General features: G+C 45.4%; 1 protein-coding gene across 2 annotated transcripts; it reads left to right on the forward strand.

The window, feature by feature from the left end:
• The first annotated feature begins 203 nt into the window (after positions 1-203).
• On the forward strand, positions 204-22,172 carry IP6K2 (inositol hexakisphosphate kinase 2). 2 transcript variants are annotated; one of them, XM_033132271.1, is made up of 6 exons: positions 204-356; positions 14,509-14,843; positions 16,773-16,995; positions 17,826-18,001; positions 20,806-20,981; positions 21,405-22,172. In XM_033132271.1, the coding sequence occupies exons 2-6, from the start codon at positions 14,642-14,644 to the stop codon at positions 21,903-21,905; spliced, it is 1,278 nt and encodes a 425-aa protein (XP_032988162.1). In that variant the 5' UTR covers positions 204-356; positions 14,509-14,641; the 3' UTR covers positions 21,906-22,172. The 2 variants fall into 2 exon arrangements, with proteins under 2 accessions (XP_032988162.1, XP_032988163.1); XM_033132272.1 differs by lacking the exon at positions 204-356 and adding an exon at positions 359-455.
• The last annotated feature ends 474 nt before the right edge of the window (positions 22,173-22,646 follow it).

A 22,646-nucleotide genomic window follows, 5' to 3' on the forward strand; every position in this document is an offset into this window, starting at 1 on the left:
CGGTCAGTTGATCCATCCATCCCCCAGGCATCCCACATTGCAGCCATCAGCCCGAAGCCGTCAGTCCACCCACCACTCACCTGACCTCCTTGGCCACCCTCCCTGGGGAGGCAGACAAGGCTCCGCCCCGCTCTCTGGCCCCGCCCCGTACCCCGCCCCTCCCGGAAGCTGCCGCAGAGAATCCCAGCGCCCTAGCAACAGCGCTTTTCAGGCTGCCCAATCCGCGGGCGGTGTGAGCCAATAGCGAGGGTCGCCGGGAGCGAGGCGGGGGGGGCGGGGCCCGATGCGGCCGACGCCATCTTGATGGGAGAGAAACAATAGGACGGAAGCGCCGCGGGACAAGACTGAGGCCGCAGGTAAAGCCATCCTTACGGTGCCTGCTGCTCCGCCGCTCCGGGAGCTTTAAGGGATGGTTGTTCCGGGCTTTTGTGGGGCGAGGTCTCTGGTTATTAGAGGTATCCGCAGGTTATTTGGGGAGGGGCTCCCATTGTTATGGAGGGGAGGGGAGGTCTCCCAGGGTCTTTGTGGGGCCAGCTTTCCTCAGGTCATTTGAGAGAGACGTCTTTCTTCAGGTTATTGGGAGAGAAGATCTATCCTGTTTTTGAGGGGCAGAATCTTCCCATGTCATTGAAAGGGGTCTCCTGGATATTTGGGGGATGCAGAATATACCCCGGTCATTGAGGAAGTCTCGGGTCTTTGGGGAGGAAAGATTCCCCCGGGTCATCGTATCCCCAGGACATTGACGTCCACGATCTCCCGGGTCATTGAACGGGTTCTCTCCTTGAGTGTTTGGGTGATAGAGTCAACCCAACGTCTCAGGTACTATTACCTGGGGCCGGCAGATGTGCAGCCATTTTGAGTGTTGAATGGCGGTTGGGTCCGTCAGCTGGTATCAGCTGGTATCTGGTGGGGAAATCTGCACACCTAACCTTATTATCCAAAAGTCTTAAAATGGATCAGAGGACGCCTTCTTTATAGTGATAACTTCACTATGGGTGGAGCTTTCATTTCTTTCACATTTGATTACAGACTGCTTTTGTTTTTTGCATTCTAATGATGTTTCATTTTACAATTTTATTAATTCTCTTAATTCTCATTTATTAAAAAGCTGCACTAGCAGAGAAATGAATCCAAATGTTGTGGAAATAAAATGTAGAAGCCAGTAAAATCTAGTGCTCTTAAATGCCAGGGGAAATAGAACTAGTTACTGCTTGGAATGAAACATTTTGATAGCAAAATGTACATTGAACAAGAAAGTCATCTGGAAGAATAATTTTTAGAAAAAGTACTGAGCTTTTGAAAAGTGGTAACAAAAATGTTGCAGATAACGTTTTATGATAGTTTTTATAAAGCACTATGATTACAGTAATTTTGATTAATTCTAGTATTTAAAATATTTGCTATATTTGCATTTTTAGCAGGGTAGCATTTTAAGTGAACTAAGATGCTTATTTACATTGGTTGCTGCTGTGGAGTTTGTATAATTGCACGCTGTAACCTGCTGTTAAGTATTTAAAGAGAAGTTTCAGGGTGGTGTTCTTATTCTAACTTTAGCCACTGTCATAATTAGAAACCGGGGAAAAATGAATACTTTATCATATTTGACATAATATGCCAGTTGATCGCTTAGTAACTTTCTTTGGAGAAAAAGTCATTTGAACTGTTAACTGTTACTCCAGTTGGTTTACCTGCTTTGTGATTTTAGAATAGAATTCACAGGATTTGTTAGAAATCGAAGTGGATGAGAACAGGGATTATAGTTGATATGATTGTAAAAACCAGTTTAGCAAATGTAATAGACTTGTCTGCTTGAAGGCTTGGAAGGTGACAGACCAGTGCACTGTATACCTGTAACCAGCCCTGTATCTGTCAGAGCAGTGGAATGTGTGAGGAAGGAACAAGGCTGAACAAGGAACCTTATCCAGTCTCCCTTGCAGAAAGGTACCAGAGCCTTCTCTGAGCACTGGAGATGCACTGGTATCCAGGCAACCGGGATGAGCCTGAGCCTCTCTGAGGCCAGCTTGCTGAGGTGAAAATTTTCCATTGTTTGGCAGAAGCCTCCACCAAATACTTCCTCACGCAAGCAACCGCATCCATGCGACTTACATTAGCTATCATTATCAGGCTCATAAAGAGGATGCACTGGGGAAGAATTTTCCCTTTAAGTGCAGTTATTTTACCTAGTTAGATAATCACCTTAAACAAATTGAACATATTTTTGCATAATAGAAAGTAAGCAGACGATTACCCTAATGTGATTATATTTTAAAGCATGTTTTTGTTTTTTAAATAAATTGTATTTCTTCATATTTGCATACCGAGTAACAAGAATGACAAATAGTACTAGCATTTTGCAGTATGTTCCTATGGCAGGGAATGGTCCTTTTCACCAAAAATTTAGTTGAGAGGCCACCTCAGAGTTTGAAGGAAAAGACAGCCTTCTAAGAGGATGCACTGTTGGTTTGGGTCTGTCACCCATCACCAGATTCCACAGTTAACAACTCCTAGCCAGTCTTGTTTCATCTACACTCTGCCTTCCCCCACCCACTTAAAAAAAATGCTGAATTTTTTAGGAAGCTTATACCCCAAATGTATTTTATCCATAAGTGTTTCATTGAGTGTCTCTGAGAGACAAGGGGCTACCCACTGTATCTGTAACATCATTATTCTGCCTGAAAAACAATGATAATTCCTTAATTAAAAAAAAAAAGTCCTGTTCAAATGTTCCCAATTATCTCATTATTTTTTTAGAGTTGGTTTGTTCAAATTGGGATCCAAATAAAGTCTACATATGGCATTTGATTAAGTGACTTTTGTTTCTTAAATTTATATATGCTCACTCTGTTTTTATAATTTATCTGTTGAAGCAACTGTCTGTCATTTGTCCTGTAGAGTTTCCCATCTGCTGGCTTTGGTGCTTGAGACCTTTTGACTCTGATGGCTGGGGTTTGACAGGGGTCATTCCCGTATATCTTTTCAGTAGGAAAAGGAACTGCCAAGGCTCATTCAAAACTGAGCCCCAAACTGAACTCTGAGGGCTGTCAGGGACCCAAAGAGCCACACAGTACATGATGCTCCCCCTCCCTCTGTGTCATGTGGTTTAAAGGGTATGAGCCCTAGATTTTCTGTGTGGAACTGGAAGGAGAGTCACCTTTGGCCTCCAGGAGGTGAAGAAGCTCTGCCTGCTTGTCTCCTTATTGACCTCCTCTCTCAGTGACATCGCGCCCTCTGCTCATGGGCAGTTCCCAGTTACAGGGGCTTTGACCCCGGGCTCTTCTTTCTTTGCACGCTAGTCTTGAGGTGCGTTCTGTCTCCTTTGTAGATCATTCCCAAATCAGTTTTCAAGTGAGTTTCACTCAAGTTTCAGTGTCACTGCTCCCAGCTATCTGTTCCTTCTTGAGCGCTTGACCTTCCCCTCATATGTAAGAGTGTCCACCGCAACACACTGTTTTCCTCGCTGTCTCTGACTTTATGGGTAAAATACCCACCTTCCCAGGGTTGCATGCCTGGGAACCTTACAAGTGGATTGGTATTGCTGCACCTGCTCTGGAGACCAGGGGAGGACTATAAACCCAGGATGCAGAGTCCTCAGGCATTTGGAAGGGTGGACCTTGCAGGAGTGCCAGTTAGCAGCTGACACTCTGGACCCCCAAAAACTAATGGGTGTTTCCAGCAGATCTGGGGCAGGTGAGGGCTGGGATAGGAAGGGGCAGGCTGCCGCTCTCCTAGGGATGATTTCTCTCACTCGCAAAGAATGTTTTTACTGTGAAAGTACCTTAGGCTCCTTGTATAGCTCCAAAGAGAGGGCACAGAGTGGTAAGATGGCACAAAGGGTAAGTGCCCCATTGACCTTCCCTCCCAGTCCTCAGATGTGCTCTTGATTGACTGAAGTCACTGTCCTCATAAGCCAGGTGATTCTGAAGGGATCAGGGCGATTTGCTTCAGCACTATGGGTACAGCTGAGCTTGCTTTCCCCAAAGAAGTTTTCTTACATTTGGCTATGCCTTATTTTGGAAAGAAATCGCAGACTCCTAGAGGATGATTGGCAAATGGTCCTGTATTAAACATACTGCTTGACTTGTGCGATGTCAGGAATTTTCTCGCTCCCGTATCTTGTTCTTTTCCTGGCTAGTTGGAGAACACGACTGTACTTAGAGTGGTTGGGTGATGAAAGCTGCCAGATTGATGTTTTGAGCCTGGCATGTTTCGTAGGCCTTTGAGGGGAGTGTTTACCTGAGTGAGGTGTTGTGAGGACACAGAGGAAATTGTGCCCCCCTGGGCACAGGATTTAGTGCAATGCAGGGTACACGTTGGTCCCTCCACCAGCAGGTGTAGCACTCTAGGGGTCAGTGCTGGCCTGGGCAGGTTAGGGCTGCCTGGATTCTGTGCTTGCCCATGAAGACTGAAACATTTTGGGCACCCTTTGTTTAAGAGGATGAGTTCATGTGTCATCTCATTTGGAAACTGGCTGAGAGCTGAGCAGGGTAAACACTGACCACAGGCCAGGACATATAATCTTGCCTGAAGCTAAGGGATTGTTCATTGTTGGCAGTGAGAGAACCAAAGTAGGAATGTCCCCTATATATTGAGACCTCAGAGCAATTTCGGCCATAGTCTGAGAGGGTCACTTCTCCGAGTTCCTGTTGTGTATGTTACCTACAAGGTGGTGTGAGTCGTAGGCTGTACCAAGGAGGAAGAGACTGAAAATGGAGATTTACCCTTGAAGAGGAGTAACAGGCTTTTCTAAGAAGGACTGAAAAATCTTGGTATGTGTATGGAATACATTTATTTATAAAAAAAAATTGATATTCTCATAAAGAGGACATGTAACACCTTAGAATTAATAATTTAGGTTTCCTTAAGGGAGTGGTTACACAGTTTAAGCTAGAGAAAGCTTTTAAAGTGCTTAAACTGTAGTTCTAGCGGTATAACTGATGAACGTATTTTTGGGCATCTTGAAAGCTCCTCCTCCCTGTCCCCCTCCATTCTTAGGGCCCTTTAGTCTGTCATTGCAGAAATCTGGTCTGATGAGGCGGAGAAGGGGCAATGTGGTCGTGCTGGCGGTTGTAGACAGGAGAAACATCAGAGGCTGATGTTTCTGAAAAGCTTGTTCAGATATTTGGAACAGAATCTGCTGTTTTATTTGTTCCTCAGCATGGGGGGAAGGGTCTGCATTACTGTGACTTTCATGAAATAGTTCCACTTACATACCTGAGGGAGAAAATCAACGATTAGTGATGGATTGCAGGCACCTCTGTCAAGTCGATGCAGGGCTTCCGTGTCTTGGCTCTGGCACTGCTGCTTTGGCAGAGCCAGCACCTTCTGTGGCATGGTGGTGACCCAGCCAGCCAGCCAAGCTGCAGCTCCTTTGAGGTTAGGACTGATTCCACCATACTTGGCAGTGACTCCTTCATCTCAGGTACCTGTCGCTTTTCCTGATGAGGCCTAGGTGATATACTGACCTCATAGTGCCTCAGTGTACCCTTCTGTAAGGGAGGTAATCATAGTGTCTTCTCCAGAGGGCTGTTGTGAGAGTGAAGAAGTAGCTCTCATCTCTGGCATGGTTGTGTCCCACTGTCATTGAAGGTTGAGCAGTTGGTTACTTCCTTCTCTAACCTTCCAGCATCTTGTATGCATGTCAGGGACATGATGTGTTGGGTTGTTATCCTCACTTGTTTCCACATGGTCCGTCTCCCAGGGTCTCCATTGTGGAGTGGAGCTCTCAGCACACAGTGTGGATAGGATCATTGGTGTGTGTGTGTGTGTGTGTGTGTGTGTGTGTGTGTGTTCAAGAAGTTTGGAACATACGGAAAACTGGAGACGGGAATAACCACCCTACCACTTAGTACAGGCAGATCCAGGTTTTGTGGTGCTTGAAGTTTATATAATGTAATAGAAATATATATTTTATACATAAATATATAATTTATAATTATATAATCATAAATGTCATCTTTCAACAAAAGAATTTACAATTATGAAAATAATTAGGTAACTGAACATTTTAAATTGAAAAAAGAAATGGCTAAAAGTTACACATTTCAAAAAGCAAACATATACTATAATACTTTTTTCCTTACATATTGGGGCGGCATTTTAACTGCCTCTTTCTAGGACAGCAGTGCCATTATTTATTTGTCTATAGAAAGGTCGCACAGTCACTCTAGGGTGGTTGTTCCCCATCTGCTTTCTATTACTGACAACTTAGAAAAGTTTCTTTCAGCTCCACAAGTCATCATATGTCATGTAAATTTTTAGGATAGTTGTCAGATCTGGGAAACCTGTTCCCAAGTTTCTTTTCACACATGAGCTGTAAGACTTTAAGGCATTGGAGGTTTTCTATGCACTGACTATAGGGCCTTGGAAGTGGGTGGGCAGCCGTGGCCCCTGGGAATAGCTGCTGCTTTTGTTTTTAGTTTTTTTGTGTGTATAGTGAACTATATACAACGTAAAATTTACAGTTTTAACTTTTTTTTTTTAATTTTATTGGGGAACGGGAACAGGACTTTATTGGGGAACAGTGTGTACTTCCAGGCCTTTTTTCCAAGTCAAGTTGTTGTCCTTTCAATCTTAGTTGTGGAGGGTGCCGTTCAGCTTCAAGTTGTTCTTTCAGTCTTAGTTATGGAGGGCGCAGCTCAGCTCCAGGTCCAGTTGCCGTTGCTAGTTGCAGGGGGTGCAGCCCACCACTCTTTGCGGGAGTTGAACCCGCAACCTTGTGGTTGAGAGGACGCGCTCCAACCAACTGAGCCATCTGGGAGGCAGCTCAGCTCAAGGTGCCGTGTTCAATCTTAGTTGCAGGGGGCAGAGCCCACCATCCCTTGTGGGACTCGAGGAATCGAACTGGCAACCTTGTGGTTGAGAGCCCACTGGCCCATGTGGGAATCGAACTGACAGCCTTCGGAGTTAGCACGGAGCTCCAACCGCCTGAGCCACCAGGATGGCCCAGTTTTAACCATTTTTAAGTGTACAATTCAGTGGCATATCTGGTACTTTTTGCCAGTCTTTTTCTCCTAAATCTTTGGACATAGTTCACACAATGTAGATTATACAATTTTGTGTCTTGCTTCTTTCACTTAAAGAGCATATCATAAGCATTGTCTGAAATTGTTTAAAATAGAAAATTGATAAGCAAACTTTTTATAGTATCCTAATAGTTCATCGTACACTCTCCTATTATGGACGTGGAGGTGAGTGCATTCATGACGGGGGATAAGAGCTGTCCTGCCAGGACTTGATTTTTACGGAGCAGTGGTGGGAGTTTTCCTGAGGTTGATGATAGTTTGATGCCATGTACTCAGATGGATCGGTCTGGTCAGCCACCATCCTTGGTGCCTCGCACAAGGCAAACATTGACAGTTTTTCTCTTCCTGGCTTTATTTTGCTAAAACTCCTTTTTGTATATTCATTTTGTCAGCAGGGAATGTGCCTCATTTGTTGCCCAACTTTCCTGGAAGTCCTAGTCATGGAGAGGATGATTTTCCTTCTGTATTGACTTACCGAGATACTGCATCTAAAGCTGGATGGCAGACCCACCAGCATTGCTGCAGAGCCCTGCAGCATGTACTGAGCACCAAACCATGGCCTTTCTTTGCTTTGCCTGCAAAATATGGGGTACTTACTTTCGGTGATAATTTAGCAACCCAAAAACCTTGGGTCTTTGGGATGCAAATTCAATACCAACATAGAATTTCAGAATGCTAAGTAGTATGTTTGTTTTAAACTATGATAAAATTTTAATCTTCTTATAGCAACATTTTTTTTTAATTTTATTGGGGAATACTGGGGAACAGTGTGTTTCTCCAGGGCCCATCAGCTCCAAGTCAAGCTGTCTTTCAGTCTTAATTGTGGAGGGCGCAGCTCAGCTCCAAGTCCAGTCGCTGTTTTCACTCTTAGTTGTAGGGGGCACAGCCCACCATCCCCTGTGGGAATTGAACTGGCAACAGCTCACTGGTCCATGTGGGAATCGATCCGGCAACCCTGTTGTTCAGAGCCCACGCTCTAACCCACTGGGCCATCCGGCTGCCCCAATAGCTACATTTTTAAAGTTTATTCTTCAGTGAGCATTCTTTTCTTGTCTGAGTTTCTGTAAGACACTATTCCAGGAGATTGGTTGTCATTACATTAAGAGCTTAGGCTTTGTTTACGTGAAATGTTTCCACACCAGCAGGTCTCAGATGAGTGTTCAGGTGCGGGGTCCTTCATTTTTACTCCCCAGTTAATGCAGCCTTGATAAGGTGGGAGATTATAAATACAAAATAAGTACCAGTCTGTGCTCAGAATGCATTTTGTAAGGTGTGTGACATGCCTCGTTTTCATAATTGTACTCACCGATGATTGTACACCCTACCGGATATGCCTCAAATCACTCCTGCACCATGAACACCTGCTGCACACAGGTCAAGAGAACTCAAAGGCACCTCTCAAAGAACTCAAACGCCTTTGAGTTCTCTTGACCTGTGTGCAGCAGGTGTTCATGGTGCAGGAGTGATTTGAGGCATATGCTGTAGGGCGCCTGGTCTCTGACTTTATGGACTTTGTTTTGTGGTGGAGGCAGGGTGGGGGAGACGGGAAATAAACAAGACAAATAAGAAATATGCAGTATGTTAGATGGTGGTAAGTGCTAAGGAGAAGAGCAAGCGGGGTTGTATAAGGGAGTGGGGGTGGGGAGGTGTGGCTGTTTCAGGTGGGGTGGATGAGAAAGACCTCATTAAACAGGTGACATTTGCATGAAGAGCTGGAGGAGGTAAGAGTGAGCCAATGGGGATACAAGCAGAGGGAGTGGCAAGTATAAAGGCCCTGAGGTGGGTGTATGCCGGCGTGTTGGAGAAATAGCTAGGAAGCCGTGTTGGAGCAGATTTGATGTTGATTTTTCTTATCTTTGGATTGGTGCTTTACAGAAAGGCCTATTGAACCTTTATGCTTCCATTCTGCTTGTTTGTGTGTAAAGGATGCTTTTGCTTTGGCTTTACAAGAATTGGAGAAAATAACCATGCAACTGGTAGAAGTCTGCTAGTATTAATACCCTGATAAAAATTATTCCAAGTGAGCAGATGGCCTTAGGGTTAGCAGTGTATTTCATGGATTTATGAGGGAAAACATAGCTGTCAGGGGGTACCTGCACAGAAAGAAAGAAGCCCTTGCTTTGACCGAGATGGTGACTCAGGCTGACCTTGGTTCTAGTGACTCAGGATGCTCAGTGTGAGGCAAATGAGCCCAGTTAGAAAGGAGGGGAAAGTCGGTTCAGCCAGTGCATTTGCATGTGGACACTAGTACACAGCTATGGTGGTCTTTTTAAGTATAGTCTTTTCTGATTATATATAATTATGACATTTTTATAAGTTCTAAAATGTGTAAGTAAAAATTAATCCTTTTATTGAATATAATTTGTATACAATAAGATTCATTGGTTTTAAGTCTATAATTTGATGAGCTTTGACAAGTTTATAATCACTGTCCCAGTCACAGCATAGAACACTTCATTTAGGGGTTCAAGAGAACCCTAAAAGCTCTCTTGGGCCCCTTTGCAGTCAATCCTATTCCCCTCCTCTTTGTCCCCTGGCAACTGCTTATTTGCTTTCTGGTACTTAGTTTTGCTTTTTCTAGAATTTCATATACTTGAAATTATACAGTATATATAGTCTTTTGTGACTGACTTTTTTCACTTAACATAATGCTTTTGTGATTAATCTTTGTTGTTGCATGTATCAATACATTCCTTTTGCTGAATAATATGCTATTATACAGATATACCACAATTTGTTTATTCATTCATCCATTTGATGGACGTTTGGGCTGTTTCCACCTTTTGGCCATTGTGAATAATGCAGCTGTGAACATTCATGTACAAGTCTTTGTGTGGACATTTGTTTTTATTTCTCTTAGGTAAATACCTATGAGGAAGATTACTGGGTCATATAATAAGTATATGTTTAACTTTATAAGAAACTGTCAACCTGTTTTGCAAAGTGGTTGTATCTTTTTGTTATTTCTCCCAACGGTGTTTGAGAGATCCGGGGACTGAGCTGGTGGAAGAGTCGTGGGGTGTGTGTGGATGTGTGCAGATGCCGGGCGGTGGTTCTAGGGCTCACGGAGAGGAGGTGCGTGTGGTGAGCGTTGTTTTTCCACCATCAGGGTGTGTACCTCACAGCATCATCCCCTGTGACTACCCCAACCTGGGGCTTTTCTTGAGGCAGAGTAAGTGGCCCCAGCGGATCCCATTTTGTAGCCTCATTAACTAAATTCAAGATGTGTGAGCTAAGGGCCCAGGGGCGTTCATGAGTCATAGCTGTTTTGTTTGTAGTATTTTAAAAGGTAAGAATATTAAGATACTGTTTCCAGCAGATCCTTAAACCAGTTTGATAGATTTAGGGGGATGGCTGTGGGGGAAAGCTATGTCCTAGCCTAGGATGAATCATGCTCTCTCTGTTCCTTACCTGTTCATAGTTTCATGGACAAATGTGTGAGGCAATATAGAAAGCTAATATAAAATCTGAAGCCAGTGTTTTATGGTTATTCCATATCTCCCTAGGTGCAGGGTCCATCCATAGCATGGACTTCACAGTAACTAGAACTATTCCAGGATTCCTGGGAAACTGGGCCTTAGACCTCAGATGTTTAAAAACCATTAAAAGATCCCGCTGCTCAAACTGCACGTGGAACAGAGAGAAGAGAGAGAGTAGCAGGAGAAACAGAGCAGCTGCTTTGCGTGCTTTTCTTTTGAGGCTACTAGAGAGGAAGTTGATGCTTCATTTTCCCACAGGGATAGGAGTTGTAAGGAGGGAACAGAAGCCCCACTTCTTTATCTGCAATTCCAAAACTGAGAAATATGTTTAGTTGTTTGTTTGTTTGTTTGTTTTATTGGGGAATAATGGGGAGCAGTGTGTTTCTCCAGGGCCCATCAGCTCCAAGTCATTGTCCTTCAGTCTAGTTGTGGAGGGTGCAGCTCAGCTCCAAGGCCAGTCACCGTTTTCAATCTTGGTTGCAGGGGCACAGCCCACCATCCCATGTGGGAATTGAACCGGCAACCACATTGTACAAGCTGAGCAATCTGGCCGCCCTGAGAAATACGTTTTACAGTGAGGCCACACTTATGTTCAAATTGAGAGATAGAACATAATTGAAATAAAATAATCACAAAAAGGACTCACCTTACTATGTGTAGTAAATTGATATTTACTGGTTTTTCCTTTTTGATTAAAACAAACTACTGGTCACCACTCACTGGGTAGCACTGCCTGCTCCAGGCCTCTCCTTTCCGTTTTACAAACCAGAAAACAGTTCTATAAAATGTAAAACTTAAAGGGAGTCAGGGAATTGGAGACTTCCTCCAAGTAATTGATTGGCAGAACTTGGGACTAGAATCTGGCTCTATCTCACTATAAGATAATCTATTGTCTCCCTAATTCCGCCTCACATTTGGGAGTTTCCTGTCATCAGACTTGGCTCAAGCGAGAATGAGCCTTATTTTTCTTGCCTCTCTAGTCAAGATAATTCTTCTGTGGGGAGCAGTGCCCTGTGGACTGCCAGAGTTGGGTGCTAGGGGAGGGTGGCAAGGTGCCACATCATACCCAGCAGCTACTGAACACACTGAGGACCTGGGAGAAGGAGGTGGGGACCCTAACTGGGCCTTTCAGGCTCCAGCCACACCCACGAACTGTACTCTAAAGAGCTGCCACGAAGGACTGGGGTTTGTTTTGGATTTGTCGTTGGAAGTGGGGATGGGTAAGATGCCTGGAGATTTTCCTACTTAATTGAATACATTTGAGGAATCTTTAACAGAATTAGAAAGGGATTTTGTATCATTGTTAGCATTACTCTAATAACAAAAGCAGTTTTATACTTATAAAAGGTTTAGATTGTGTTTTTAAAGCCTGGCCCATGAGTGTCTTGTGCTTTCACAGTTTAATAATTATGGTTTCTGGTTCGTGCTTGGCCACCCATGAGTCACTAGTTTTCCTTTGGTGTTGCTCTTACTAAAGAGGTCTTTTCAATAGACTAGTATGAACTGGTCTCTATAGATCTAGAGAAGGGGCTTGTGTAGCCAAGCATCTCAGAGCTCCACCTTCTGGAGCGAGTCCGGAATTGCTGGAATGTACGCATTCTTAGAACTGATTGCCTGTGTTGTGTCATGGGACTCTTCTCTGCACATGCCCTCCTGAGGGCTTCTCTGCTGATGACAGGGTAGTGCCAGGTGAGAAATCAGGACCTTTGGTTTTCTGCTCTTTGTATATAGGGAAACTCATTGATTCTTGGTCCTTGAGTCCAATTGGGGCCCACAGTCAGTTCTCTGTGAAAGGAAGAAATTAACAACAGCTTAAACTCTTTAAAAGAGGCCCAGCGTCATACGCTGCATAACGACATTTCAGTCAACAACAGACCACATACATGATGGTGGTCCCATAAGATTAAAAGGGAGCTGAAAATTTCCCATTGCCTAGTGACCTTGTAGCTGCATTAACGTACACAACACATTACATGTTTGTGGTGATGCTGGTGGAAACAAACCTGCACCACCAGTCGTATAAAAGTGTAGCACACACAATTATGTACAGTACATAGTACTTGATGATAATGACTATGTCACAATTTTATAAATAGGAACAGCTCTCTAGAGTACAGTTTATATATTTACTGTACTATACTTTTTATCATTATTTTCGACTGTACTCTTTCTACTTACTAAAAACAACAGGTTTGCTGTAAAACAGTATGCCATGTCAGGCCAGCAGCAGCCTCGTATCTCGTGTTTACTGCTTCTCTTGATTGCATCATTTTCTCTTGTGCTTGATTTAGTCTTGTGTTGTTTTGTACAGTAACCTGCTTGCTGTACAGGCTTGTAGCCTAGGAGCAATAGGCTATATAGCATATAGCCTAAGTGTGTTATAGGCTGTGCCATCTAGGTTAGTACATACTATGCTGTTTGCACAGTGACAAAATCGCCTAAACACGCATTTCTCAGAATGTACCCCCATTGTCAAGTGGCAGATGACTATTTTATAAATGGGAACTATGAATACATGGTGAAAGCACTCTGAGAACAAGCTGAATGTCCCATGCACATAGGAGTGCTATACTAAGGCAGGAGAGCCAGAGACCCTGGGCCCTAGCGGCAGCTGTGTGGGAGCATCCAGCAAATGGAGGTTCATTTGGGAGCTGTGGCTTACTGTCTCTTGCCCTGGATTAGTTTCTTCACCTCCTGGAATCAGCTTCATTGTTTACAACAGGGAGAGTAGTGTCTACCTTTTAGAAAGTATCATAAGGACCAAATGAGTTGCGCTCCTGTAATGAGCCTAGCACATAATAGGTGCTTTACCCACCTTGGAGGACTGTGGGCAGATATCCAGCAGGCCATTTTCACCACCACCATCTATCTCGGTTGGAGTCAAGAGAACCAGAAGAGTTCCCAGTAAGAAACCCTATATAGATACTGTAGTGTAGCCCAAGCCCTGTATGTAATGCTGGTAGTGACTCTGTAGTCTGTAATTTATAGATAGAAACAGGTAACAGACCATAGAGGCGGATTTTGCTGAGATCCAGTGTGTTTGGGAACGGGAAGCCTGGTGTAAGGCCCTGGACCTGAGTGGATGAGTGTGGCGATGGCCCCGGGAGTACAGGTTTGGTTTAAAGGTGTGCCCCAGCTTTTGGCGATCAGGATAGAACTGATAAAAATAGTCGGTGACCTAGAACACTCTGTATCATTTTAAAGGGAGTTAGCCACCCTTGATCAGTTGTTTTTTGATACAGACGTTAATCATTAAAGCTAGGCCCAAGCTCCACTGCTAATACGGTTAATGGGGCTTGTCTTTGGCCTGGGGCAGGGGTGGTGTGTGTGGACACCCTGGGGGAGTAAATCTTGATGGTGTGTAAACAGGTTTTCCCTTTAAATATATTTTATAAAAACATAATTAATGGCTAAGAGTGAACCCTAATGTAAACTATGATGATGCAGGGTCTTCATCATTGTAACAAATGTACTGCGCCCGGGGGCTATTGATAATGGAGGAGGTTGTGCATGTGTGGGGGCAGGGAGTTATGTGGGAAATCTCTGTCTTCCTCCTAATTTTGCTGTGAATGTAAAACTAAAAAATAAAGTTTATTTAAAAAATATATATATATATATATACGCACACATAAAATTAACAGATATTTGGGCATTCATCATCTTAAGTTTAACGATTTTATTTAGAAATGGTCAGATTTAATCCGAGTATTGGGTTGGAAATTGTGACTACTTGGGCGTGGCTTCGCGTTTGCGGGCAGCTGTAGCTTTCTAAGGCACCGGCTGTGCAGATGCACCTGGAGTCAGTCCTCGCCTGTGGGCGTCCGGCCCCGCCCCCGCGAGAGCTCCGGCTGTTTTTCTGCGGGAGGAGGCGGGGCCAGAATGGGCGGTGTAGGCGGGGCCCCGAGTGAGCTCTGTCTGTTTGTCTCTGCTGAAGGAGCAGGGCTACCGCTCTGAGGCGGTTGGTTCCCAGGCCTCTTCCAACTCCTGTCACTGTTTGCTTCCGGCAGAGCGTCCTAGCCCGTGCAACCCAGGAGCCGAAGCCAGACAGACGGACGCACGGATAGACAGACGGCAGACAGAGGACTCGCTGGCCGCTGGATCCCGCCGCCTCCCCCTCTCCCTGCCGCCTGCGCCTGGAGGATGAGCCCAGCTTTCAGGGCCATGGACGTGGAGCCCCGCACCATGGGCGTCCTGCTGGAGCCCTTTGTCCACCAGGTTGGGGGGCACTCCTGTGTGCTCCGCTTCAACGAGACGACACTGTGCAAGCCCCTGGTCCCGAGGGAGCACCAGTTCTACGAGACTCTCCCAGCTGAGATGCGCAAATTCACTCCCCAATACAAAGGTGAGCCCCCAGCTGCTGTAGGCGTCGCCTGGCGAGGACATGCGAGGCGTCGCGGCCTTCCATGGCAGCCATCCCCGGGGGCCCCCACCCCCTCATTCTGTGTTTTCCCTCCTCCTCCCTCCTTCTCCTCTTGGCTCTCAGCCCAGCACCTCACACCCTCAGTTTTCAAGCCCTGGTAAGATTGCTCAATTCTCTTTTGTGGATTTGTTTTGAGTTTATTTTTGGTGGAAGTGTAGTTGTGTTTTATGTTCAGATGTCTCTTGATCACAGTAACCCATAGCCCCCATGGGGGCACAGTGGGGGAAGACTTTGGGAGGAGTTTACGTCAGAATACTTGACGCCTGCTTTTTGTCCTCCAGGAAACCAGAAGCCCTGGTGATTAGGTAGGCTCGGGAGCAGGGCTGAGTCAGATGGAATGCAGGAGTGGGAGGCCTGTGCTGATTAGCTGAAGCCCATTGCTATTACGGAATGTCCCCAAAATTGCAACGTTAACAGCAACCCTTGAATCACATATGGTGACTCTTTCTTCCTTTTTAGAATGCATTTTGGGGGATAGCAGCAGCCACCAGCGTGGTGTGATCTTTCCTGGGGAGGCTGGATCCTTTGTAGATCAAGGAAGAATCCAATAAGGAAAATAATTTAAATTTTGCATTGCCTAGTTATACAAAAGACTCTTGAACACTTTAGGTTCTTCTGGGACTATTTAAACATGCTCTTTGAAGACAGAATGTACTGGGCGCCTGCCTCTCTGTATTCTGAATATGCATGTGTGTTGCGGTGGGGGTGGGGGAGTTGGGGGCCCTCACTTGGTCCTTCTCTGTTGTTTTTTTCCAGGACAAAGCCAAAGGCCCCTTGTTAGCTGGCCGCCCCTGCCCCCATTTTCCCCCTGGTTCTTTCCCCGTGGCCACAGGGAAGTGTGATCCCCTGAATTCCCCACCCCGGCTCCTCTGCGCCCAGAGCCGGGGGACCACCTCACAAGTGTCGTCTCTCTGTGAGCACGCATTCCCCAGCAGCGGGCGGGCAGCAAGGACTGAGCAAACTGAGTGATCCCCAGCCAGAGAGGCCTGGGAGGAAAGGTGTTCAGCCAGTCGGCTCTAAGGCGCTCGTCGGCACCTGCTGAAATGCTGCCACCTGACAGCCCCCTCAGAGACTGACTAATTACACATGGCAGGTTCTAGAGACTGGAGGGGGAGAGCTGCTTTCAAGGCCACCATGCGTCCGTGCTCCCAGCCCAACCCTATTTGCCTTGTGTTCATTTTGTTCTTTTGTGACATGAGACTGCAAAGACCAATAAAGTTAACATTTAAGGACAAAAGGCTTGGGGTGCCCACTGGTGTGGGGGGTGCTGCAAAAAGCCTTTGCTAGGGTGTCTGTTGTGCTGTGTGGTTTGTTTTGTTTGCTCCTTTATTTTGTTCCGCTTGCCCAGTCTCCCCTTACCCTTGGATGCTTCTTACCCCTCAGAACCTCTGTTCCCTGACCCCTGTGTTCAGGCTCTGCTTTAAAGCAAGCCTCAGGGCCATTGGAGTTTCTGTTTAGGGCATTAAAAACTCCCACAAGATATAAAGAGCAAATGTTTTTACGTTTCTCTTAGGATTAGAAGAATTACATAAAAATTAATAAACATTTTCAATGATGGAAAAATGTGTCTTGTAATTCTTTGGCTCTTGCCTTGTTGAGTGCATCAGAGAGGAAGACTCGGCCATGTTTGCTCCCTAATCGCTTGTCTTGTATGGTGTCATCTTTTCTAGCTGTTCTGATATTTGTTAGGTTTGCAGATGAGTTTGGGGCCTCTGGCAACATAGAGACTAAGGAACAGGGTAAGAAAAAACACAAACGTTACAATCATGTTATTTATAACACATGTGGAATTGAAAGTCCTCTCTGCTCCTGTGGAATTAAAAGTGCTCTCTGCTCCTCACCCTCTTCCAGGTGTGGTATCTGTGTGCTTTGAAGAAGATGAAGACAGGAACTTGTGTTTAATAGCATATCCATTAAAAGGGGACCATGGAACTGTGGACAGTGTAGACAGTTCAGACTGTGACCCAAAAAGTAAGCTCCTGAGGTGGACAAACAAAAAGCATCATGTCCTAGAGACGGAAAAGACGCCCAAGGACTGGGTGCGGCAGCACTGGAAAGAGGAGAAGGTGAAGAGGTGGGTGTAAACGGAGGGGGCCTGGACCCGGGGAGGGGGGCACTCGGGGCCGTTGTGACCGCTCACCTCTCCGGGCCTACGGGCTCACGTGGTCCATGGATTTAGTAGGCACCTTGTCACTCAGTGGACAGTTTCCCACGGGGCATGTCCCGCTTCTCTGGAATTGACTCTGCATTAAATCATGTTATTTTGGGTAAATAGCTGCAGTGGCAGCTGTAAAAGAATTTCAGTCACTCTTTCCTTCTGCACCTGACCTGTGCCAGGCCCTGTACTGCACTGTGGGGCTATAGCAGCGACCAAGACAACCATTTGGTTCAGGTAGTAGACGAAATGGTCCACTGTGCATCCCCACAACTCTGCAGAGCTGTAAAAATATAAATTGAAGTATGTGTAATCTAAGTAGATTGACTTATTCCTGCAGAATTGCAATTCACATTTTCCAGCAATTCAAAGTCTCCAGCATTCAGAGTCAGGGAACCTGGATGTACTAGAAACCAGGGATGGTTCTGCCTAGAAGAAAAGGGTAATGAAGGCTGCCTTATGTGGCGGAAGTGGAGGCAGAGGCTTTCTTGCATCGTAGGTTCTCCTTACTGTAGAAAAATAGTGAGCTGGACCCTTAATTTACAAAAAACAAAAAAATCACCTTTCTTGAGGTATAATGTATACCCAATAAAATGTACCCATTTAAGTGTTTGATGTGTGTACAATAAAACCACCACATCAAGATACAAGTATCAAACTTTCCATCACTCCAGTAAGTTCCTTTGTGCTTCTTTGGCTCTGAATTTTGATAAGACATTGTGATTTATTGGTTCCTTATCTCTTTGTAGCCATAAGTTAGAAGAAGAATTTGAGTGGCTAAAGAAATCTGAAGTCTTGTACTACAGTGTAGAGAAAAAGGGGAACGTAAGTTCCCAACTTAAACACTATAACCCTTGGAGCATGAAGTGTCACCAGCAACAGTTACAGAGAATGAAGGAGAATGCAAAACACCGGAACCAGTACAGTATCCTTTGTTCACAAGGCATCTCTGACGGGGGAGGGTAAATGGGGAGACTCTCGGAGCTTGGAGAAAAGGGTTGGATTTTTTTCATCATGATGGCGCCTGGACACCCTGTATGATAACCATGGGCAGATATCACTTCCCTCAGGGCCAAAGGCTGGTCTGGGAGTACAGGTGGTGGGGAAGGGCGTTCGTTGATGGGTCCCGGGGGTTACGGGGCTTCTCATGGAGGGACCAACTTGCATCAGGGGGGCTTTAGCCTAGAGTGTAAGGGGCTAATTTCAAACTCCTGCAGAAGTCCCCAAACAGTACTTACCTGTCAAGAGCCAGGTGGTGGGGAGGAGGACTGACCTTTCAATCCTGTGGTTCACCCAACTGGCACGGAAGAAAGCACAGCGTATTTTTTTTTTTTTTTTAATCCCTTCTTACCCATTAAGCTATGCATCATTGCTTTTTTCCTTGTTTTTTAATCTTACGGGGAATAATTCCTCACAGTTGAGTGTTGTGTTGTATTTATGCTTTTTTTAAAGTTTTTATTATGGAAAAATTTAAACATTAAAAATAGAATATGTTGAACCTGTAAGTACCGGTCACCCAGGTTCAGCAGTTAACCCAGTCGTGCCAGTCTCGTGTCACACTGTCTCTATACACTGAGCCCCTGCAGCTCAACTATTTCTGAAGGCAGGTCTCCAGCATGTCATTCCATCTGTGTACACCTCAGCATGCATCGCTAAAAGATAAGCGTATTTTAAAACATTAATACCATTACTTCTTAAAAAGTGGACAATATTCCTTACTGTGAAATAATCTAGTTTGTGTCCATCTTTTCCTAATTGTCTCATAAATATGCTTATATTGATAGTTTCTTTGGGGATCCAGATGAGGTTCACATGTTACATTTGGTTGAAATGTTTTAAGTCTTTTTAAATACCCTTGTTTTTTCTTCTTGGAAATTTCTTGCCAAAGAAACTGGGTCTTCTAGAGTTTCCCACCATCTGGATTTTACTGATTACATCCCTGTGGTGTCTTTTACATGTTACTCTGCCTTCTCTGTTTCCATTAAGTTGATAATTTGATCTACAGTCTTGATCAGATTTAGGTTCAATTTTGGGTGGGATGAGGGGCAAGAGCCTCCCAGAGGTGGTCTTGTACTTGTCCATCGGGAAGCACAGCGTTTTGTCTTTTCTCTTGTGTATTGTCATTGCCTTAGATCCATTTTTTTTATTAGGTGATACTCAATTTTGTCATTCATTCATTAGCTGGAATCCTTCTGTAAAGAAAAACCTTTCCTCATCAGCTGTGTGCTTATCCTGAGGTATTGTTTATATAGGAAAGGCAGGTTAAATTTTTCCTGTATTTACTATGTATTTGGAGTAATGAGTGGGTTTCTTAACATCCTCCAAAGGTGACCAGTGAGTTTTTTAGCATCATGAATCCATAAATTTAAATATATTTGAATGTTTTAGTCCATTGTAGTTATCTTTATTGATGCTCATACTGTCTCATGTTTGGCCAGTTGGGAGCCTTTTAAAATAAGCTCTTGAGTCATTTTGACATAATCACAATAGTCTGTGATAGCTCTCTTACTTTCTGGTATGAAAAGATAGTCCAGGGTTGTGTGTTATGTTTCCACTCCAGATGTGAATTTAGTCATTCCTCTAAGGCAGGGATTGCAAACCTTTTCAGTAAAGGGACAAATAGTAAATATTTTAGGCTTTGCAGGCCACATACTCTCTGTCACAACTCTGCCATTGTAGCATAAAAGCAAGTAGCCATGGATAATAAATGAATAAATGTGGCTGTATTCCAATAAAATTATGGTCACAGATTTTAATTTCATTTAATTTTCATGTATCATGAAGTATTTTTTTTACATATAGAGAGGGGGCCGCAAAAATGTATACACGTTTTAAGAAAGGAAAAAACTATTAATGTAATACTTAATATCAAAAAAAGATGACTACAAGTCACGTTTGACTTCTGCATTTACAAGAGGTGCTCAAAGTGGTTACCATCTGCTTCCAGACACTTCTGATTACGGCGGACTACTGCTTAAGCAACGTTGACCAAAGTGTCCACTTGTACACATTTTTTTGGCATCCACAGTATATATATCTTTTGACTTCTTAAAAACGTAAGATCCATTCCTAGCTTACAGGCTGTACAACGAGGAGCAGGGGGCTGCAGTTCACCAGTCCCTGCTCTAGGAGCATTAGTCTGGGCTGGCTGGGGGCACTCATACTGTTTCCCCGAAAATAAGACCTAGCCGGACCATCAGGTCTCATGCATCTTTTGGAGCAAAAATTAATACAAGACCTGGTCTTACAGTAAAAGAAGACCGGGCCATGTATTAATTTTTAATTAGAGCTGATTGTCCGGCTAGGTCTTATTTTCGGGGAAACATGGTACATCTATTATATTTTGGTCATTGTTTCTAGACCTTTCAGTGCACACAACTGGGAAATACATTTATTTTGAAAAGAACTTTTCATGCATTCATACTAATGTTTTCAGTTCATATTTAAGGCTACAAGATTTACTGAACTTACTTGATGTTCTGTTTGTAATTTAGGACATGGTCCCACACGTTGCTGAGTTCAGGAAATGGTGTTTCTCTCCCAGGTTGGGGGAGCCCAGGCCTGTGTTAAGTCCGGACCCAGGCTGTTCTTGGGCAAGAACTGAAGGTGCCTTTTAGCCTTCTCTAGTCAGCTTTGGGCTCCCTGTGTGGGAGATGGCAGCACTGATAGAGCCCTCTGTGGACTTGGCATCGCGTCCTCTTTGGAGGGGCATTTTCCTTAACCACTCAGAATTTATTTTACTGGAGAACCTGACTTCGCGTTATGAGGTCCCTTGTGTCCTGGACCTCAAGATGGGTACACGCCAGCACGGTGATGACGCTTCAGAAGAGAAGGCAGCCAACCAGATCCGCAAATGCCAGCAGAGCACTTCTGCGGTCATCGGTGTACGCGTGTGTGGCATGCAGGTGAGGGAGTGCTGGTGCGTGGGTGGGCTGGCTGGGTTACCCTTAGCTGCCACTGCCCTGCCCGGGTATAATTCCTGTTTTCTCAAAAGATGCCAGATCTGACTGAATGTGGCACTTTTTGGTTAGTAAAGAAAGCATGCCTGGGTGATGCCTGTTGGGGCTGGCCTGGCTGGCTGAGTCCAGAGTCTGGGGACAGGAAGAAGAGAAAGAGTGAGTTCCTCTCCACCCATCAGACACTGACCAGGGTGCTGGGGACAGAACCCAGGTCAGAGGGCTGTATCCTGATGGGCACTGATTGGAGAGGACAGTGTCTCCTACGACTGGTGTACCCAACAAGTTAAAGGCTGTCCTATCACTGCCACTCCCAGGGTCTAGGCTCTAAGGTGGCTGTCAGCGCCTGACCTGCTGCTCTCCGTCCCACAGGTGTACCAGGCAGGCAGTGGGCAGCTAATGTTCATGAACAAATACCACGGACGGAAGCTGTCAGTGCAAGGCTTCAAGGAGGCACTCTTCCAGTTCTTCCACAACGGGCGGTACCTGCGCCGTGAGCTCCTTGGTCCTGTCCTTAGGAAGCTGACTGAGCTCAAGGCTGTGTTGGAGCGACAGGAGTCTTACCGCTTCTACTCAAGCTCCCTGCTCGTCATCTACGATGGCAAGGAGCGGCCTGAGGTGGCCCTGGACTCGGACGCCGAGGACTTGGAGGACCTGTCAGAGGAGTCGGCCGACGAGTCTGCTGGTGCCTATGCCTTCAAGCCCATCGGCGCCAGCTCAGTGGACGTGCGCATGATCGACTTTGCGCACACCACCTGCAGGCTGTACGGCGAGGACAGCGTGGTACACGAGGGCCAGGATGCTGGCTACATCTTCGGGCTCCAGAGCCTGATAGACATTGTCACAGAGATAAGCGAGGAAAGTGGGGAGTGAGCTTGCTGGCTGCACCGGCACTTGAGAGACTGTCCCAGGCACAGCTGTGCTGCGTCGGGGAGGAGGCCAGTATGGCCGGGTGGTGACCTCTGCAGCCTGGAGCTGATGTGCAGAGGCCGCTGTGAGTCCCAGTCTGAGCCAGCCCGAACTGTGCTCGGAGTCTTTATTTATTTTAACTGTTTCTTCAACATTCCACATTTGATGATGCAGATACCTCTTTCTTCCCTGAGTGTAAATGTTCTAATACAAATCTTTTTGTTAATTGTACACAGTGCTGCTGTCTTTCTTGCCCGAGGCAGGCAGCCAACCTTCAGAAAGTGTGTCACACATGTTATGACCTCCACCTTGGCCCAGCAGTATTCCCCACCCCATGGATCTTAAAAGTCACCACAGCCTCTTGGATTGGTCCTCAGTCCCCTAATCTAACACCCTTAGGACACCCCAAAAGGAACCCCATACACATAACCTTAGCCAGGCTCCTGTGGATCTGTGCTGGCCTAGTGTCCAGAGAGCTACAGCAAAGAGCTACTCTTGACACAGGTCTTTCCCTGCCCTCATGCAGCTTAAGCCAAAGGTGGGCAGCAGGTGTGCCAAACCTTAGGTCTAGCTGCTGCACCGCTGGCAGCAGCTAATTGGCTGGCCATTGTGATGTCAGGCGTCCCGGAACCAATACTTGGGCCTCCAGTAGCCACTGGGCTCTGGTCCATTGGCAGCCATGGCTCTGTGGTGAAGGGTCCCAGG

Source organism: Rhinolophus ferrumequinum, chromosome 17 (genome assembly GCF_004115265.2).
Source record: "Rhinolophus ferrumequinum isolate MPI-CBG mRhiFer1 chromosome 17, mRhiFer1_v1.p, whole genome shotgun sequence".
Classification (NCBI taxonomy): domain Eukaryota; kingdom Metazoa; phylum Chordata; class Mammalia; order Chiroptera; family Rhinolophidae; genus Rhinolophus; species Rhinolophus ferrumequinum.

Excerpts from the sequence above, each read along its gene's own strand:
- IP6K2 (XM_033132271.1), top strand. The coding sequence starts at position 14,642 with ATGAGCCCAGCTTTCAGGGCCATGGACGTGGAGCCCCGCACCATGGGC. Across the intron at positions 18,002-20,805 it reads AAAACACCGGAACCAGTACA|AATTTATTTTACTGGAGAAC; the intron begins GTATCCTTTGTT and ends TTAACCACTCAG. Across the intron at positions 20,982-21,404 it reads TACGCGTGTGTGGCATGCAG|GTGTACCAGGCAGGCAGTGG; the intron begins GTGAGGGAGTGC and ends TCCGTCCCACAG.